The following is a 21769-nucleotide window of genomic DNA, read 5'->3' on the forward strand; positions in this document are numbered from 1 at the left end:
GAAAATAGATTGCTAAGGCCTATAAAGCCACTAAAAGCCGGTGGTTTAAATGTTACCATAGTGACTATAAGATTAGCCTGATAAGATTGAGGAATGTTTGAGGCCTTAATAAGTAGGCTCCTAACCTAACCTATACCACTCATCAACTACAACTATGACTACCACTACCACTACTACTACTACTACCACTACTACTACTACTACTACTACTACTATTACTACTGCTGCTACTACTACTACTACTACTACTACTACTACTACTACTACTATTACTACTGCTGCTACTACTACTACTACTACTACTACTACTGCTACTACCACTACTACTGCTACTACCACTACTACTGCTACTACCACTACTACTACTACTACTATTACTACTACTACAACTCCTACTACTACCACTACTACTACTACTACTACTACTATTACTACCACTATTACTACTACTATTACTACTACCACCACTACCACTACTACTACTATTAGTACTACTACTACTTCTACTACTACTACTATTACTAACACTGCTACTACTACTACTAAAACTACTAACACTACTACTACCACTACTACTGCTACTGCTACTATCACTACTACTAATAATAATCCTACTACTACTGCAACTACTACTACTACTATTACTACTACTACTACTACTACTACTACTACTACTACTACTACTACTACCACTACTACTATTAACACTACTACTATTACCACTACTACTACTACTACTATTACTACTAGAAGTACTGCTACTACTACTACTACTACTACAACTGGTACTATTACTACCACTACTACTACTATTACTACCACTACTACTACTATTACTTCCACTACTACTACTACTACTACTACTATTACTACTACTACTACTACTACTACTACTACTACTATTACTATTACTACTACTACTATTACTACTACTACTAATACTACTACTACTACTACTACTACTAGATAAACAATAAAGTATTATATTGTATTCTACTCTTCTCTCTTCTATTCTAATTACTCTCACTGGTTAATGTGCCCAGGTTTATGCACATTGCCCAGATTTTACTATGACAAAATACTATGAAAACGGATACAGGTTTGACAAGGGGAATGTATTGACAATCGATGGATTATATTAGTTATCTTCCTGGGAATTCTCCCGCTCCCAGTGAGCTAACGGTAGTGCTGTGTCAGATTACAAGTTAGGATTTTTAAAGCAAATTGAAGTTAATTGAATAAGACTTTTGGCACTGTGCCCACTGTAGGGATGTAGCTCAGTTGGTAGAGCATGACGTTTGCAACGCCAGGGTTGTGGGTTCGATTCCCACGTGGGGCCAGTATGAAAAATAAAAAAATAAAAAAATGTATGCACTCACTAACTGTAAGTCGCTCTGGATAAGAGCGTCTGCTAAATGACTAAAATGTAAAAAAATATATCTGGTATGGAACAATGATTTATATATACACTAGATGACTTTTAGAGGGCACTGTTTTGAAGCCACCATGCCTCAATCTTGGCACTCCCCCACCAGTGTAAAAAATATTTTGGAAGCTATAGAAATGCATTTATAAATGTCTTCATTTGTTTTTGCCACATGTATTCTATTACAGACAGCAATTTTATTATATATATATATATATATATATATATATATATATATATATATATATATATATATATATATATATATATATATATATATATTTATCATATTATGTGAGCTAAACATAAAAAAACGAATGTTACTGTCCCCACTACAACAAAAAATACTTAAATACATTAATTTTGTCCTGGAAATACTGTAGAATTCCATTCATTCCACGGAGGACTGCTTTTCTGGGGAGTGCCAATATGGGCGACTGGTGGCGTCAAATTCACTCATTGGCCAATACATAGTAAAAACAATCCAGGATTTATATACATTACTGATGTGGAGAGCCCTCCCCCTGCCTGTAGTGAAGTAGCATGCGCCACACTATTTGGTGAAATTGCTTGTCAATCAAGAGTGCTACCACGGTGACAGAGACAAAGTATCTGACTGTAAACTTGTAATATATTATTTCATCCGTTGTTCAGACTGGTGAGCGAGCGAAATCAGATCAGACAGCCCGGTTACAAACAGTCAGCTGAGTTTAAAATATTTATACAATGTTGCGCGTTTCGACATAATTTAATTAAACATGAAAGTAACAGTTTTCTCCTCTGAAATATCCATGAGGGATGCGGTCTTATTTTATAACTTATAAAGCAGCGAAGTACTGCTACCTTTATCGTCATCTTGTAGCCAACGTCTTCTAGCATAAAGGGAAGTAATCTTCTATCAGAAAGGGAAGTTCGGGTTACTGTTGGTTTTGTTTTAAAGTGACAGGAGAGACAGCACGCTGTAAAACATTCAGAGCTGTAAAACATTTAGCGCTGTAAAACATTCAGAGCTGTAAAACATTTAGCCCTGTAAAACATTCAGCCCTGACCGAATCGACGCGATGATTCCTGAATGTCCCCGGAGCCGAACACTGTGTCACTATGGCCAGGCAGCCGAACCAAACCAGAACCGTTGTGGACTACTTTCCGAAATCAAAACTCCTATCAAGAATGAACCATTCACTGACCACTACACCATCATTCCGGGCAAAGAGCTTGGCAGGTAACTAACTATACGTTCTTAGTAAATACAGTAGATCTGGTGCTGAGCATCTATCCAGCTTGTCGGGTTGTCTGTCTGTAGAACGTCTGTGCTACTGTTTCCATACTTGTGATAATGTTGAAGATATAGTGCAGGAAAATTTTCCCATTTCTTGAATAGTTTATATTCAAATATCACCGTTTTGGGCTGTGGTATAGCTATCTGTAGTTAGCTGTGGTAGTGACACATCTCATTTCCTGCTGTCATTGTGGAGGTATTTGTCTGCACCACAAGTTTACTTTATAATTTTCATTATTTAATGTAACACTATGGGATGATATTCTGTCCAGCAGTTAAAGTTGCAACATGTATTTTTGATTGTACACATCAGTGTAAATTGGGGAATCCATTGAAGGGATTTTCATCAACGTCACCATGCACTTGGAGCCAAGCCATGAGTTGGTGCATTTCATGTTCAACCTTGCATATAGGGTCCCAGCTGCAAAATCATGCCTGCCTTGTTTGCTTGTCATTGGCACTTTGAAACACCAAACTTCACCACTGAATGGCTTTAGTCCACTTCTTGGGAGCCAACTATGTGGTTGGTCTCTGCTTCACTGACATAGAAAGAAGGGGAACTCCAGTGTGTTTTTTCATGAGTGAGATTTTTATTTCAGCCTCATCATTTCACACAGCGTTCTTAACATGCCAGCCAAAGTCAGGGCATAGTGTCTTTTGCCATTGAGCATTCTAAAGAGCGCCACTTAGACCAGGCAATGCAAACGCCACACTCAACCCTCTGAATGGCACCATGTTGACCCAAGCAAAACCTACAGCAGGGTTCCCTGTGGGTGATTTTATTTGCAAAAAAAATATTGATATATAAATATATTATTCTTGGGGTGTGGGTGGGGTGGGTGGGGTGGGTGGGGGGACGACGACGACGACATAAAAGACTGTAAAAACACCAGCAAATCAGCTCCAAGTGATTTACATTTTGGAAATATGTTCCAAAGTATTCCCACGCATAATAGAGAGATATATGTGATTGTATACAAATGCAAGCAAGGTTTACAATTCTTATGTTATCTGTTTGGCCTACAAATTATTTGTAATTATATTCCGGCCCCCCTGACCATCCACTCAAGAAAAAATCGGCCCCTCGGCTAGTTGATGATTCCTGACCTAGTCGATGATATCTCCTCTGAGATTGGATTAAGCTGATAAGAAGTGTGTGAGCCCTTTTGGATGTCAAAGTCATTGCCCTTATACAGCTATGTATGTCTGTCTGATGATTTTAGCGATTATTTCATAAGAGGGACATTCAGAATGTGGCTTTGCGTGGCATGACCGGCCGTTGTGTCTGAGATTAGCCAAAGGCACTCACTTCAAAGTGTTTGGCTAAACCACATCCAAATCAGATCATTGTTCCCTCTGCCCAGTGACCAGCTGCTGGGGAAGTACCCTTCTGGTGACTGGTCACAAGCATCCTCTGGCTAAAACCACAAATACACCCCCTTATTTACCCTGGTTTGTTTAAAAGAAAAAGGGGTCAATTGCAACGAGTTTTAGGCCTAGATGAACTCACACTTTGGTTGAAGAACTGGTTGAAAAATTGTTTTAAATTGGTTGAATATTGCCACCAAATGATAGCTGATTTCTTGAGCCTACTTTCAGATTATTTAAAACTGCATATTGAGGCCTATTAGGTAAACATAAAAGTTTGACATCTCTAAAATCATTGGAACATCTCTAGCTGATGTTGGTTGCTATGTTATGTACTCGCTGTTAATTCATTTTTCATGGATCATCAACTGTAGACAAAGAACCATACTATCTCTATGTCTGTAGGATAATCTCTTCACTGTATCTGATTGGCTGCCTCTGCTATGTGTGTGTGTGTGTGTGTGTGTGTGTGTCTGTGTTTGTTTGCCGGAATACATGGAAACTGCTATCTCGCCAGAGAATTAAGCTTAGTACCTGCCAATGGGAACAAGAGAGTTCAATTTTGCCAGAGGGGAACTTCATGGAACATTGGCTAGAGTATTTTTAGAAAAAGGTCCACAAGGAATCACTGTTCCCAGGTCTCAGATGTAACTGGAATTCACTTTAGTCCTGAAACCACCTCTGTTACTGTGACACTCAACATTTCCCATTTAAATTGAATTAGTCCGAGCCTACGCACGCCTAACAAGTTGGTATGGCGCAATGATCAGATTACAAATAGATTTTTCAGCCATAAGGCATGGATGTCATGGAGTTAGCTGGAGCTGCATGATGGTTAACAATCTACAGTGGCCATACTGTGGAAATAGTATTATGACCATTAGACCTTTACCACCATGTCGGGGCGGCAGGTAGCTTAGTGATTTAAGAGCGTTGTGCCAGTAACCGAAAGGTCGCTGGTTCTAATCCCCGAGCCGACTAGGTGAAAAATCTGTTGATGTGCCCTTGAGCAAGTCACTTAACCCTAATTGCTCCTGTAAGTCGCTCTGGATAAGAGCGTCTGCTAAATGACTAAAATGTCATGTAATGTAAAATGATGAGGAACATTACATTATTATGTCTGGACGCCTGAATTGAGGCGCTAGCTCGAGCCGTGCATAGATATCATGTGTTTGTTTTGGTTGGCCTTGTATGCTTATTTCTGTAAATCATGTGATTTAATGAAGTTATCTGGCTGTAAAGCTGAAGTAAGCACTTGACTAATAAATTACCCTACTAAGCTGTTTAATTTGGTTGGGTTGTTTGTAAGTATGCCAGCCGCCAGGAGATTATGAACCTGGTTATTTAGCCTGGAACTCAATTTGAGTTGTGTGTTCTACTGTGCACGTGTCACCTGTGTTAGTCTTTTCTGCGTATTTCTACAAAGCTTCTGTATTTCAAATAAAATTAAATGCGCAGAATACAACGGTGTAGACTTTATCGTGAAATGCTTGCTTACGAGCCCTTCCAATGATGCAGAGTAATAATAATAATAATAATAATAATAATAATAATAATAATAATAATAATAAAAAAATAGTAACACGAGGAATAAAATACGAAAGAATGGAGCTATAAACAGGAAGTACCAGATCAATGTGGAGCTATATACAGGGAGTACCAGTACCAGATCAATGTGGAGCTATATACAGGGAGTACCAGTACCAGATCAATGTGGAGCTATATACAGGGAGTACCAGTACCAGATCAATGTGGAGCTAAATACAGGGAGTACCAGTACCAGATCAATGTGGAGCTATATACAGGGAGTACCAGTACCAGATCAATGTGGAGCTATATACAGGGAGTACCAGTACCAGATCAATGTGGAGCTATATACAGGGAGTACCAGTACCAGATCAATGTGGAGCTACAGTGCATTCGGAAAGTATTCAGACCCCTTGACTTTTTCCACATTTTGTTACGTTACAGCCTTATTCTAAAGTTGATTAAATAAATAAAAAATCCTCATCAATCTACACACAATACCCCATAATGACAAAGTGAAAACATGTTTTCCTCTTTCCATTAATCATCCAAACTGTTCTTCAAGTAAATGTATTTTTGTACAATCTTCTGTGGAAGTCGCTCTGGATAAGAGCGTCTGCTAAATGACTAAAATGTAAATGTAAATGTAAGTTGTTAAAAATAGTCATTGTGCATAGAGTTGTATGGTTTGTTTAGCTTTGCAATCATTGGTGTTTTGTTTGACATTTTAAAATGAAAAATGTGATTCTCAGTGTCACTGGGTTGCCGTGGAATTACTGTGTTCTATTTACAAGCTCATTGTTCACAGTTGAGTTGGTAGGGTCCAATGCAGCCATTTTTTCTGTGATTGTTTTTAAATTTAAAATGGTCAAAAATAAACTAAAATAGCTTCTTAGCAAAAAGCATTTTCTCAAGGAAGAATTTTGCTAGGACTGTCTGTAAGTGATCTGAGTGAGGAGCCTAATGGGAAGGAGATATATATATATATATATATATATATATATAACCTGAAAACTAGCTGTTATTGGCAGAGAGATTTGATTATTTGTTATTGGTCTATAAACCTATATCGCCTGTTGATGTCGCCAGGCAGGCCAATACTCCACCCGTGCAAAACGAGCTGATATTTCAGGTGGTCTTTTTCAAACAGCTCTTACACTAAAAGAGCATTATCATCATTTTCACAATTTCACACAGTATTATTCCAACATAGTGTGGAAATATCCATAAAACACAGGAAAATAACGTTTTTGACTGCACTGTCCCTTTAAGACTGTGTCTTAGGCCTAGGTTCCAACGAATTCACTGGGCAAATGAGTAGCTTGAAGGCTATACTCGTTGTATAGGTGTGCAACCACTTGTAGTTCGTCAAGGAATTAGGTTGGTAACAGGGCTAAATGGTAAAGCCTTGTTCCCCCCCCCCAACAAAATAAATAAATAAACGCTTAGCGTCAGTCTTGCTGTAGTCTAAATATTTGGAGCTTTTAAGTCTTTTTCTTATCATGGTTAAAGTTAAAACAGTGTTCCTGTTTTTTAAACAGGTGGTCCGCACCACTCTTGAGCAAGGCACTTGTACTCCTGAGTGGCGCAGTGGTCTAAGGCACTGCATCGCAGTGCTAACTGTGCCACTAGAGATCCTGGTTCGAATCCAGGCTCTGTCGCCGGCGGCCGCGACCGGGAGACTCATGGGCGGCGCACAATTGGCCCAGCGTCGTCCAGGGTAGGGGAGGGAATGGCCGGCAGGGATGTAGCTCAGTTGATAGAGCATGGCGTTTGCAACGCCAGGGTTGTGGGTTCGGTTCCCACGGGGGGCCAGTATAAAAAAATATGTATTCACTAACTGTAAGTCGCTCTGGATAAGAGCGTCCGCTAAATGACTAAAATGTAAATGTAAATGTTAAACCAGTGCTATCACATGCCTCAGACAGCATACGAATGAAATCAAGAGAACCCAGTGTGAGGATGAAATAGAGTACAAAGAGTGAGGCTAGAACACATGGTACTGCTCTCTCTGGTGAAGTCCTGCTCTCTCTGGCGAAGTCCTGCTCTCTCTGGCGAAGTCCTGCTCTCTCTGGTGAAGTCCTGCTCTCTCTGGTGAAGTCCTGCTCTCTCTGGCGAAGTCCTGCTCTCTCTGGTGTAGTCCTGCTCTCTCTGGTGAAGTCCTGCTCTCTCTGGTGAAGTCCTGCTCTCTCTGGTGAAGTCCTGCTCTCTCTGGCGAAGTCCTGCTCTCTCTGGTGAAGTCCTGCTCTCTCTGGTGAAGTCCTGCTCTCTCTGGCGAAGTCCTGCTCTCTCTGGTGAAGTCCTGCTCTCTCTGGTGAAGTCCTGCTCTCTCTGGTGAAGTCCTGCTCTCTCTGGCGAAGTCCTGCTCTCTCTGGCGAAGTCCTGCTCCCTCTGGCGAAGTCCTGCTCTCTCTGGTGAAGTCCTGCTCTCTCTGGTGAAGTCCTGCTCTCTCTGGCGAAGTCCTGCTCTCTCTGGCGAAGTCCTGCTCTCTCTGGCGAAGTCCTGCTCTCTCTGGCGAAGTCCTGCTCTCTCTGGTGAAGTCCTGCTCTCTCTGGTGAAGTCCATCACATTTATTACCACTTTGCTTCATCTCTTTTGGATCTTGCCAGGCCTGCTCTAATTAATTAAACTAGGTTGACATGTTCAAACAATAGCCATATGGGATATTCAGTTCTTCAAGTAGTTTCTGCCCAATGCCAAAATTAAAGCCTGTACATATTACAAAGGGCTGTATGACTGAAAGAAGGGTTAGGAAAAAAGAAAAGAAAATCCTTTCATATCGCCTTTGAATGTTTGAAGAAAAGTACTGATGTTTTGCCCATAACATTCCAGTGGTCAGTGGATCCTTCAGTGTCTCATCAAGGAAGAAAAAAGCTCTGTCATCATTTGATTAATAAGAGCGTGTGCTGTTTAGAGTTGATCTGTCCCCGAAGGATTAGACTGCATTTACAGCAGGCTGTGGGCAGTGGTACGGCATCCTATACTCCCCCAGCATCTAAAACATCAAGTCATCTGCACACACACACACTCCTTGGGATAGCTCTCAGGGTCCTGGATGAGTGTGTGTGTGTGCGTACGTGCGTGCCTGTCTGATGTGTGCAGTATGGTCCCAGTCCCAAACCCCCTTTACTAACCCCAATCATGTTTTGAACCAAACCTCCCCCTCTGGTGCTCACATAAGGGACCTATGTGTCTTGACAGTCAGGCAGGACACCATGACATCATCGCCCAAGCTTTTCACGTTGTTTGGGTCTTACGGCCGGGCCGGTGGCAACATTTTGCTGAGCGCCGTGGAAACAGCCAACCGCGGAGAAAGGAGGGGGGGAGGACATGTGAAAGCCAAGTTTGTTATTGAACCCCATACGCGAGATCTCTATTTACTCTCTTGTGTCAGGGGATGGAAAGGGAGGGGAGGGAGGGAGGCGGGGAGGGAGGGGAGGGGAGGAGGATAAGTCATTCTATACTTGCTCCCTTCAAAGCAATCTAATGACGTTGATTTAACTTCCTGTGGGTCACAGACCTCTCCTACTGTTACATGCCTCTTATTTCCGCCATCAACTAATGTTTGAATTATTAACGCAAGCCGTTGAGACCCTGTAGGATTAAAGTGGTGCTACATGCTGTCGTGTTTCCTGTCTCCCTCCAGCAAATTCAATTTGTCATGTCCTTTCACATATACTGAGCCTGTGCTGAGAGTGAAGAAAAAGCCAGGCGATGAAGTCTAACCCGAGTTGTTCATCTCCGCAAAGGCGTAGCAAACGAACCACATCTTTTATTGTGGGCGATTAACCACCATGTAACAGAGCCTGAGCCGCACTGAAACGACACAGTGGGATTTTGAAAACCGACAGCCCAGGGGACGGCGACGAGGTAATGCCCTTTCCCAAGGTATTCAGAAAATGTACCTCTCTGTGCCCAAAGAGCATATGAATAGTCAACCCCGTCCTCCTCTCTCTGTCCCTCTCCTCTACACACAGGGGTCACATGTCAGAGTTCATTACACACAGAGTAAACAGGCCTCTGGTTCAGTCCAGGAGTTGGTAAAGAGCTCAGAGGCCCTTTTCTTATTGTGGAAAATGAGCAGTCAATAGGAGCTCTTTGCTCTGCCTTGCTGTTTGTTCTCAAGGTGATGAGGCTTTCCTCCTGTCAAAAGCAGCCATCGCCTCATTACTCGAGGTTCACTCTCCGTGTGCCCGTTTAATGATTAATGGAGCTCTTTGAGAGATGGCCGGGACGCTCGGGTGAAACTGCAAGCCTGTGAAAACACGACTTGAACAAAAGTAGTTTATTAGTGCACCGGGCTGCCAAAACAGTGACAGAACCAGCGAGCAGGCCGACAAATGCATGAACCTCCCTTCTGTGTGACTCTCCTCTCATAGTGGCAGTGTGAAAGATTAGGATTGCAGCAACAGCATCCCCCCATGGAAAGTGATGGTGTTTGTAGTGAGTCAAGTGACCCATTTCCAAAATATACTTAAAACGCATTAAAAACATGGGCACGTGTTCCTATGGGCAACAGCTGGAGGAAACCGTTCTGCTGCCAGGACAGATCCCCTGGCTTAAAGCCCTCTCTCTCTCTCTCTGCCATCTGAGGACACTGCTATAAGCGGCAGGTAGCCTAGCGGTTAAGAGAGTTGGGCTAGTAACCGAAAGGTAGCTGGTTTGAATCCCCGAGCTGACTAGGTGAAAAATCTGTCTGTGCCCTTGAGCAAGGCACTTAACTCCAATTTGCTCTTGTAAGTCGCTCTGGACAAAAGCGTCTGCTAAATGACAAATGTAAATGTAATGTAGTTTGGCTTTTGGTATCCTGTCAACTCTTCTATATAATGTAGTTTGGCTTTTGGTATCCTGTCAACTCGTCTGTCAGCTGGAGACCCTGCCTGTATTCTATAGCCTTTGCAGTGTGATGTCAGCGTTTTGGACACTATTGACTAGCCACAAGATACCCGACCCTGGGCAGCATTCTCTTTTTACTCTGGTTACAGGGACCAGCTTAAATCTGGTACCATTCTCTTTTTACTCTGGTTACAGGGACCAGCTTAGATCTGGTACCATTGTAGCTCTGGTACCATTGATGGGAATTGTTTAGTCAGGAGGATTTAAGGTAATACCTTTTTTAACCTTATAGGAGTGACTCCAGATGGTCCCAACGGCAGCTCATTTAGCGTGTGCGTGGACCACCATTCTGCTACGGCACATGGAATGAGACTGTCTTTAGAGGCTTTGTAGTTATCTGTGAGATGAATGACAACAATGGAAGGACTCTCAACTTCAAGCCACCAATTGGGCGATGTCATCCGCACCACTCTGCGAAGTCCTCATCGTCCGCACCGCTCTGCGAAGTCCTCATCGTCCGCACCGCTCTGTGAAGTCCTCATCGTCCGCACCGCTCTGTGAAGTCCTCATCGTCCGCACCGCTCTGTGAAGTCCTCATCGTCCACACCACTCTGTGAAGTCCTCATTGTCCGCACCACTCTGTGAAGTCCTCATCGTCCGCACCACTGTGAAGTCCTCATCGTCCGCACCACTGTGAAGTCCTCATCGTCCGCACCACTGTGAAGTCCTCATCGTCAGCACCACTGTGAAGTCCTCATCGTCCGCACCGCTCTGTGAAGTCCTCATCGTCCGCACCGCTCTGTGAAGTCCTCATCGTCCACACCACTCTGTGAAGTCCTCATTGTCCGCACCACTCTGTGAAGTCCTCATCGTCCGCACCACTGTGAAGTCCTCATCGTCCGCACCACTGTGAAGTCCTCATCGTCAGCACCACTGTGAAGTCCTCATCGTCCGCACCACTGTGAAGTCCTCATCGTCCGCACCACTCTGTGAAGTCCTCATCGTCCGCACCACTCTGTGAAGTCCTCATCGTCCGCACCACTCTGAAGTCCTCATCGTCCGCACCACTCTGAAGTCCTCATCGTCCACACCACTCTGTGAAGTCCTCATCGTCCGCACCGCTCTGTGAAGTCCTCATCGTCCGCACCACTGTGAAGTCCTCATCGTCCACACCACTCTGTGAAGTCCTCATCGTCCGCACCACTCTGAAGTCCTCATCGTCCGCACCGCTCTGTGAAATCCTCATCGTCCGCACCACTCTGAAGTCCTCATCGTCTGTCATTTATTTGACGCATTGGTGTCAGAAGTGGGATGACGCACAAAGGGTTTTGCTGTATGCACAGTGACTTGAGTTTGACACCTACCAGTTAGATGACCGGGCCGCTCCATCAGTGTATGACCAACATAGCAACAACTAAATCGATCAATAATATAATAATATGATAATGTATCCACTCACTAACTGTACGTCGCTCTGGATAAGAGTGTCTGCTAAATGACCTAAAATGTAAAATATAAATGTAATACTTTTAGCAAAGATGTTTATTTTCAATTCACAAACTGTAGAAACTATGAGAATAGAAAGGTTCAGAACTTTTGTAAAACATCACAGTACAGTTGAAAAATATATGGCAAATAGAAATCCAATATGGATGGTGTTAAGAGATAGATGGGAGGTGTTGAATGGAGCTGAAGGATGGGACTAATAACAACGACTATTAACAACAAGATAACTAGTGTAAGACATGCTGTGTCCATAATAAGTATATAGGTTATATACTGTGAGCTTTTGTGAAAGAGCACAGTTAGAAAGATATGGCATACAGAAGCAAACCAGATACACATCCATGAAAATGATCGGAGGAAGTTCAGGAGTAAAAACAAACAAAATAGAATTATTGACTGTGTCCATAAAATGTATATAGTATGTATAAGCATGAAGTAGAGGCCTAAGCATTGTTGTTCACTAGTTTACTCCAATTAGGGAGGGGATGGTGGGGTTGGAAAGTAATGAAGGGAAATGTATATATATTTTTAAAGGATATGTATGTGTATATGTGTGTGTGTGTGTGTGTGTGTGTGTGTGTGTATATATATATATATATATATGCGAGAAAAAAATGAACATGGGTGATTGGAAGTGATGCAGACAATTACATTGATGGAAGTTACAATCTATCTACAATATTAAAGCTGATCTACCCCCTAAAAAAAAAAAAAAAAAATACTTTTAATGCCATGATTATACAGGTGGTCCGAATCCAAAGAGGACTCGCGTCACTCTAAGCATCTGTCTGTCAGAGCCATCAGATTTACAGCCACCGGATGACAGGATGAACTCCTAACACTCTTCCCATACCAACTGTGTGTCACTCTCAAAACATTGGGCCAAGCGTCTATGTAGTGGCCATTTGGAGGGGACGATCCTGCCAAGTCTAATGTCTAATTCAATAAAGTTGACAGTTAAGATCTGTCAACGACTTTTATCTCAAGCCCACCCCACCATATAGTTTGGCTGGTCAAATTAGAAGAGAGATGTTAGATTCTTTAGCATTTCCGCTATTGTAACGTGTAAGCTAACCTACATACTTACATTGAGGTGACTTTTCCCCCTCAAGGGCTACTGCTTGGAATAATTTCTAATAAAAAGGAGAGCAGACATTCAACTCTTGGCCTCAAAACCTTATTATATTAAACCCATCTTCTGCTTGGACGCCTGCCACCACAAAAATATGCATGGAAATAAAGATGTCCATTTTAATTTAAATAAGAATGGGTCAGGAAACTGGGAGTGTGATGAATTATAAATAAGGGGATCTTTAGCCAAAAGCTCAAATGGACCAAAGCCGTGGTCCTAGCTTTTGTCAACAAAAAAAACGTAACCTTACTGCCTCCAGTGGTTTAGGGCCAAAGCTATCTGTTCTGAATCGACCGTTCCTTTACATTGACTGTGACCCAGCAGTCGTCACCCCCGTTCTCTGTACACATGACAGCCATCTCTTTCAGGGTGTTGTCTGTGTGAGGCCACCGGCTTTGGAAATGTGCTGACATGGCTGCAGAAAAGGCTGTGGTATGATTTAAAAAAAAAAGTTTCTCCATGTACACAAGCCCTAAATCAAAGGCTTATGTGTGCTGGCTGAACTTGGAACATTTGGTATAGTGTGCACTGCTTGCGTTGATGGTACAGTCTGTTGTGAGTTTTCTCCTCAATAGCATGTGGATAGTTGCTGAGTTATACGCAACATACAGTGGGGGAAAAAAAGTATTTAGTCAGCCACCAATTGTGCAAGTTCTCCCACTTAAAAAGATGAGAGAGGCCTGTAATTTTCATCATAGGTACACGTCAACTATGACAGACAAAATGAGAAAGAAAAATCCAGAAAATCACATTGTAGGATTTTTAATGAATTTATTTGCAAATAATGGTGGAAAATAAGTATTTGGTCAATAACAAAAGTTTCTCAATACTTTGTTATATACCCTTTGTTGGCAATGACACAGGTCAAACGTTTTCTGTAAGTCTTCACAAGGTTTTCACACACTGTTGCTGGTATTTTGGCCCATTCCTCCATGCAGATCTCCTCTAGAGCAGTGATGTTTTGGGGCTGTCGCTGGGCAACACGAACTTTCAACTCCCTCCAAAGATTTTCTATGGGGTTGAGATCTGTAGACTGGCTAGGCCACTCCAGGACCTTGAAATGCTTCTTACGAAGCCACTCCTTCGTTGCCCGGGCGGTGTGTTTGGGATCATTGTCATGCTGAAAGACCCAGCCACGTTTCATCTTCAATGCCCTTGATGATGGAAGGAGGTTTTCACTCAAAATCTCACGATACATGGCCCCATTCATTCTTTCCTTTACACGGATCAGTAGTCCTGGTCCCTTTGCAGAAAAACAGCCCCAAAGCATGATGTTTCCACCCCCATGCTTCACAGTAGGTATGGTGTTCTTTGGATGCAACTCAGCATTCTTTGTCCTCCAAACACGACGAGTTGAGTTTTTACCAAAAAGTTCTATTTTGGTTTCATCTGACCATATGACATTCTCCCAATCCTCTTCTGGATCATCCAAATGCACTCTAGCAAACTTCAGACAGGCCTGGACATGTACTGGCTTAAGCAGGGGGGACACGTCTGGCACTGCAGGATTTGAGTCCCTGGCGGCGTAGTGTGTTACTGATGGTAGGCTTTGTTACTTTGGTCCCAGCTCACTGCAGGTCATTCACTAGTTCCCCGTGTGGTTCTGGGATTTTTGCTCACCGTTCTTGTGATCATTTTGACCCCACGGGGTGAGATCTTGCGTGGAGCCCCCAGATCGAGGGAGATTATCAGTGGTCTTGTATGTCTTCCATTTCCTAATAATTGCTCCCACAGTTGATTTCTTCAAACCAAGCTGCTTACCTATTGCAGATTCAGTCTTCCCAGCCTGGTGCAGGTCTACAATTTTGTTTCTGGTGTCCTTTGACAGCTTTTTGGTCTTGGCCATAGTGGAGTTTGGAGTGTGACTGTTTGAGGTTGTGGACAGGTGTCTTTTATACTGATAACAAGTTCAAACAGGTGCCATTAATACAGGTAACGAGTGGAGGACAGAGGAGCCTCTTAAAGAAGAAGTTACAGGTCTGTGAGAGCCAGAAATATTGCTTGTTTGTAGGTGACCAAATACTTATTTTCCACCATAATTTGCAAATAAATTCATAAAAAATCCTACAATGTGATTTTCTGGATTTTTTTCCCCTCATTTTGTCTATCATAGTTGATGTGTACCTATGATGAAAATTACAGGCCTCTCTCATCTTTTTAAGTGGGAGAACTTGCACAATTGGTGGCTGACTAAATACTTTTTTTCCCCACTGTACATCAAAATGGCTAGTTGAGCCTTAGAACATTCCAGGCCTAGGCCCCCCCTGTCCAGCACCCTACCGAAGCATAGCACAGATTCATGGCTGACTTGAGAACTTCGCACAGCATTGGATCGGAGGCATCCGAAACATTTTGGTATCAATGCCTCCCAGTGGGTGAGCGTCCGGACAGAACGAGGCTGCAGTGGGGGGCTTTCGCTGGGCAAGGGCTGTACCACTGCAGTGTTTATTTCTTTACACAAGACGATTGATTAGCACCCTGCCTCTATACTAGAGCTGGGAATTACCAGGGACCTCACCATACCGTATTATCACCATACTGAGGGACCTCACCATACCGTATTATCACCGTACTGAGGGACCTCACCATACCATATTATCACCGTACTGAGGGACCTCACCATACCATATTATCACCATACTGAGGGACCTCACCATACCATATTATCACCATACTGAGGGACCTCACCATACCATATTACCACCGTACTGAGGGACCTTCACCATACCGTATTATCACCATACTGAGGGACCTCACCATACCATATTATCACCATACTGAGGGACCTCACCATACCATATTATCACCATACTGAGGGACCTCACCATACCATATTACCACCGTACTGAGGGACCTCACCATACCATATTATCACCGTACTGAGGGACCTCACCATACCATATTATCACCATACTGAGGGACCTCACCATACCATATTATCACCATACTGAGGGACCTCACCATACCATATTATCAACATACTGGGGGATGTTCCAAACCTTTCTCACAATATGTCTGCTGCAGAGGGACAAGAGCTGAAAACCAAAATGATACGACATATCATCCAAAACTATCCCCCCATATGTCACTGTATTATATCTCCCCCCATATGTCACTGTATTATATCTCCCCCCCATATGTCACTGTATTATATCTCCCCCCATATGTCACTGTATTATATCTCCCCCATATGTCACTGTATTATATCTCCCCCATATGTCACTGTATTATATCTCTCCCCATATGTCACTGTATTATATCTCCCCCATATGTCACTGTATTATATCTCCCCCATATGTCACTGTATTATATCTCCCCCATATGTCACTGTATTATATCTCCCCCATATGTCACTGTATTATATCTCCCCCATATGTCACTGTATTATATCTCCCCATATGTCACTGTTTTATATCACCCCCCATATGTCACTGTATTATTATATCTCCCCCCATATGTCACTGTATTATATCCCCCCATATGTCACTGTATTATATCTCCCCCATATGTCACTGTATTATATCTCCCCCCATATGTCACTGTATTATATCTCCCCCATATGTCACTGTATTATATCTCCCCCATATGTCACTGTATTATATCTCTCCCCATATGTCACTGTATTATATCTCCCCCATATGTCACTGTATTATATCTCCCCCCCATATGTCACTGTATTATATCTCCCCATATGTCACTGTATTATATCTCCCCATATGTCACTGTATTATATCTCCCCCCATATGTCACTGTATTATATCTCCCCCATATGTCACTGTATTATATCCCCCATATGTCACTGTATTATATCTCCCCCATATGTCACTGTATTATATCTCCCCCATATGTCACTGTATTATATCTCCCCCATATGTCACTGTATTATATCTCCCCCATATGTCACTGTATTATATCTCCCCCATATGTCACTGTATTATATCTCCCCCCATATGTCACTGTATTATATCTCCCCCATATGTCACTGTATTATATCCCCCCATATGTCACTGTATTATATCTCCCCCATATGTCACTGTATTATATCTCCCCCCATATGTCACTGTATTATATCTCCCCCCATATGTCACTGTATTATATCTCCCCCCATATGTCACTGTATTATATCTCCCCCATATGTCACTGTATTATATCTCTCCCCATATGTCACTGTATTATATCTCCCCATATGTCACTGTATTATATCTCCCCCATATGTCACTGTATTATATCTCCCCCATATGTCACTGTATTATATCTCCCCCATATGTCACTGTATTATATCTCCCCCATATGTCACTGTATTATATCTCCCCCCATATGTCACTGTATTATATCTCCCCCATATGTCACTGTATTATATCTCCCCCATATGTCACTGTATTATATCTCCCCCCCATATGTCACTGTATTATATCTCCCCCCATATGTCACTGTATTATATCTCCCCCCATATGTCACTGTATTATATCTCCCCCATATGTCACTGTATTATATCTCCCCCCATATGTCACTGTATTATATCTGCCCCCCCCCCATATGTCACTGTATTATATCTCCCCATATGTCACTGTATTATATCTCCCCCCATATGTCACTGTATTGTATCTCCCCCCATATGTCACTGTATTGTATCTCCCCCCATATGTCACTGTATTATATCTCCCCCCATATGTCACTGTATTATATCTCCCCCCATATGTCACTGTATTATCTCCCCCCATATGTCACTGTATTATATCTCCCCCCATATGTCACTGTATTATATCTCCCCCATATGTCACTGTATTATATCTGCCCCCCCATATGTCACTGTATTATATCTCCCCATATGTCACTGTATTATATCTCCCCCATATGTCACTGTATTATATCTCCCCCATATGTCACTGTATTATATCTCCCCCATATGTCACTGTATTATATCTCCCCCCATATGTCACTGTATTATATCTCCCCCCATATGTCACTGTATTATATCTCCCCCCATATGTCACTGTATTATATCTGCCCCCCCCCCATATGTCACTGTATTATATCTCCCCAATCACTACTCTATACCGTACAGAACTCGACTCCAGGGCTTTCCGGTTTTAAGGAGCCTTAGAGCAGCACTGGCTGGATCAGTGTATCAGTTGTGGAGGTATGAAGGAATGCCTCAGCCGTGCTGTCAAGGTGAAAGCCTGTAAGACTCTCCTCAGCTTGGTGCTCTATAGCTTCAAAACTATTTCCTCTGAACTGGAATGATTAGACACAGCCCGCTAAGATGTTTATGAATGCAACAGATTACATCTGCTCTCTGCATTCCTTGTGGGCTTTCATTGGATGCTGTGACTGTGGAGGAGACCCCCCACCCCCTCCCCAAGAGGGTTTTCACAAGCTAACGTGAAGTGCATTCCTGCAGCTACCAAGTGCATTACAGAGTCAGAGTCAAGGGTTCTCCTCTCTCGATGCACCACATGCTCATGTTTTACAGGGCTCGTCTCTCAAGGCAACTCTAGAACGTGTGAATATGTTTATCAGGTGATACTTGACATTTCAAGCACCTTTGTCGGATAGAAGTATTAGCGGCCATTAAATGACTCCTGGTGCCAACGAGAGTCATTGCTTTCTGCCTTCACACATACCAACACACTTTGAGCGCACCTGGCGCAGGGTCTGTTGTGAGGGTCACAGGGTTCACAGGGAGTAAGAAGTAATCTAATTAGCTGTCTGAGATTGAGTGCTTGTGTGTAGTGTCCACGTCACTGTTTCACTGACCTCTGACCCTGTGTCACACTGGCCTCAGACAATAACAGACGGCTCTGTCAGCCACGTCCTCAAGTGTATGATTTACACAACCGTCTGAAATGGGTTTGCTGCCTTTTTTACCTTCTTCTTCCCATAGAAACCTAGCCTAGAGAATTCCACCCTCAAATATTTAGCCTAACCCAAGGCATTAGTCCTCACACAGAGTTCAGCACAAGTCAAAGAGCTTGGAGTTTTTTTTAATCCTCCAGTCTTTACATTTTTCAAAGGGAAGTGTTTTCAAAAGGAAAGGCGGACCCAGCTGTATGTAGTAAATCTGTGCTGGACAGAGCCCCAGTCCTCCAGACTAGGGCTGTGGCTGACATTACATTTTCTCAGCCAGTGATTGTCAAACAAATAACTGCCGGTCTCACGGTAATTGACTGTTAATTAACACAAACACATTTAGCATCTCCTGGTTTCCACGCATAGCCTACAAGCCACTGATGCAGACCTTTGGAACATCTACATTTAATAAAGTCTAATAAATCCATGTAAAATAGCCTACACCTTCACTATAAATCCATTATTTATTTTTAGACATGTCTAAAAAAGCATGATATGAAGAAAATGGCGTCTATTTCAGAAGAACAGAATAGCATACTCTGAGTTGTCCTTATGTTAGGTTCTGATCTGGCTATGCCAAATGGCTGTGGGTTACACTAGTTCATTTAGCAGATTTACTTAGAATTCCGTGGCATTATTTTATAGTATGAAGAATACAATTGAACAAAGCTGAATAAAATATAAATATTTTCAACAAACGATTTGAGGGAGTGCACACATGCAGCTATTCTGTGTTGAGCGGTTAACAAAGAAATAGGTCCTCCTATATGCTTAATTTAGAGTGATTTATGTAACTTTAGTTGTTCTACAAATGTTGGGCTATATGTTTTGATTTTTAATACATTGTAGAATACAATACAACTCTAATGATGATTTGAAAAAAAGTCGCTGTCACGGATTCCGCCGAGGCTGCTCCTCCTCCTTGTACGAGCAGGCGTCGGCGGTCGCCGTCCCCGGAGTACTAGCTGCCACCGATCTTTGTTCTGTGTGTGATTGCTTTTGTCTGTCTGTCACACCTGTGTCCAATTGTTTATTGATCACCTGTCCTATAAGTTCTGTCTGTTTGCTTAGTAGGATTGTGTGTTGTTGTTCGCCTGTCGTAGTGCTGCGTGTTTCGTTTCTTGTTTTCTGTTTTAGTGTTTTACGCATTGTGCGTAATGTTCGCCTCTGTGTTTTTCGAGGCAGTTTGTTTACCGTTTCCTTGTTGGATTATTTGAGTAAACTCTGTTGGACTGAGCCTCGGTGTCCTGCGCCTGACTTCCACCCCACATACACCTCACCTCTTGACAGAACAACACACCATTATGGAGTCAGCAGGAGCAGTAGCGGCACCCAGGTTGCTGGGGGAGCAGTTACGCTATCAAGACAGCTTGTTCCAGCAACTTGAGGCCGCCCTTGACGAGGTGTCCAACAAGATGAGTCGCTTGGTGACGAGGGAAGTGCCCACGCCATCACCCACGATCCCATCACCAACGACCAGTCCTCCTCTCTCAGCACCGGAACCCAGTGGCATTCGGCTCTCGCTCCCGAGGGCATATGACGGTTCTGCAGCCGGGTGTCAGGGTTTCCTCCTGCAGATAGAACTATACCTGGCTACTATACACCCAGCGCCCTCGGGATACGAGAGCGTCGCCGCCCTCATCTCCTGTCTATCCGGTAAGGCGTTGGAATGGGCCAACGCCGAATGGAGGAGAATAGACGCAGCTACCATCACCTACGCTGAGTTCTCCCGCCGCTTCCGGGCAGTCTTCGATCACCCACCTGAAGGGAAGGCGGCGGGGGAGCGTCTGTTCTACCTCCGACAGGAGAGGAGGAGCGCACAGGAGTTCGCACTGGAGTTCCGGACGTTAGCTGCGGATGCGGGATGGAATGAGAGGGCCCTCATCGACCAGTATCGGTGTAGCCTGCGAGAGGACGTTCGTCGTGAGCTGGCCTGCAGGGACACCAACCTATGCTTCGACCAGCTGGTGGACATCTCCATCAGGCTTGACACCCTGCTGGCCGCCCGCGGACGTCCCGAGTGGGGGGCGTCCATTCCATCCTCCAGCACCTCTGAGCCCATTCCTATGGAGCTCGGGGGTGCTGGCGCTAGAGAGAGGAGGAGGGAGAACCCGAGGAGGGCCAATCCCTGCACCAACTGTGGCCGTGGAGGACACACCGCGGCCAGGTGCTGGGGAGGGTCTTCTGAGAGAGGGGACAACAGGTCACGCACTGGGGAGTCATTTCAGGTGAGTAGGCGCCCCACTTACCCAGAGCTCTCTGTTGGTCACATGAGCATTCCTGTGCGTTTTCCACAGGTGGCACCTCATTCCCAGCATAAGGCGCTAGTAGATTCAGGCGCAGCTGGGAACTTTATTGATCGGGCATTTTGTGCTAGGTTAGGAATTCCCCTTCGGCCGGTAGAAGTTCCATTCCCTGTCCATGCGTTAGACAGCCGGCCGTTGGGGTCGGGTCTAATCAGGGATGTCACGGCACCGCTGACGATGACTACGCAGGGGGGTCATGAGGAAATCATTCAGTTCTATCTGATTGACTCTCCTGCGTACCCAGTGGTGTTGGGGCTTCCCTGGTTAAGCACCCACGATCCTACCATAGCGTGGCAACAGAGGGCTCTTATGGAGTGGTCTGCCCAGTGTGTAGGGAGATGTCTAGGTGTTTCCATAGGGGCGACCTCGGTAGAGAGTCCGAACCAAGTGCCCGCACTGCGCATTCCCCCCGAGTATGAGGATTTAGCACTAGCGTTTAGCAAATCGAGAGCAGCACGGCTACCTCCTCATAGACAGGTGGACTGTGCGATAAATCTCCAGACCGGAGCAGCTTTTCCCAGGAGTCGTGTGTATCCCCT

The 21769-nt window shown here is 43.7% G+C and overlaps 1 protein-coding gene across 2 annotated transcripts in view; it reads left to right on the forward strand.

The window, feature by feature from the left end:
- The first annotated feature begins 2019 nt into the window (after nucleotides 1–2019).
- LOC121549726 (serine/threonine-protein kinase 17A-like) overlaps nucleotides 2020–21769 on the forward strand; it is a 72202-nt gene continuing 52452 nt past the window's right edge. For both annotated transcript variants that reach the window (XM_045210400.1, XM_045210399.1), the window contains exon 1: nucleotides 2020–2648. In XM_045210400.1, coding sequence (XP_045066335.1) covers nucleotides 2488–2648 — 161 coding nt within the window. In that variant the 5' untranslated portion in view covers nucleotides 2020–2487. The remainder of the gene's footprint in view (nucleotides 2649–21769) is intronic.

Source organism: Coregonus clupeaformis, chromosome 34, assembly GCF_020615455.1.
Source record: "Coregonus clupeaformis isolate EN_2021a chromosome 34, ASM2061545v1, whole genome shotgun sequence".
Taxonomy (NCBI): domain Eukaryota; kingdom Metazoa; phylum Chordata; class Actinopteri; order Salmoniformes; family Salmonidae; genus Coregonus; species Coregonus clupeaformis.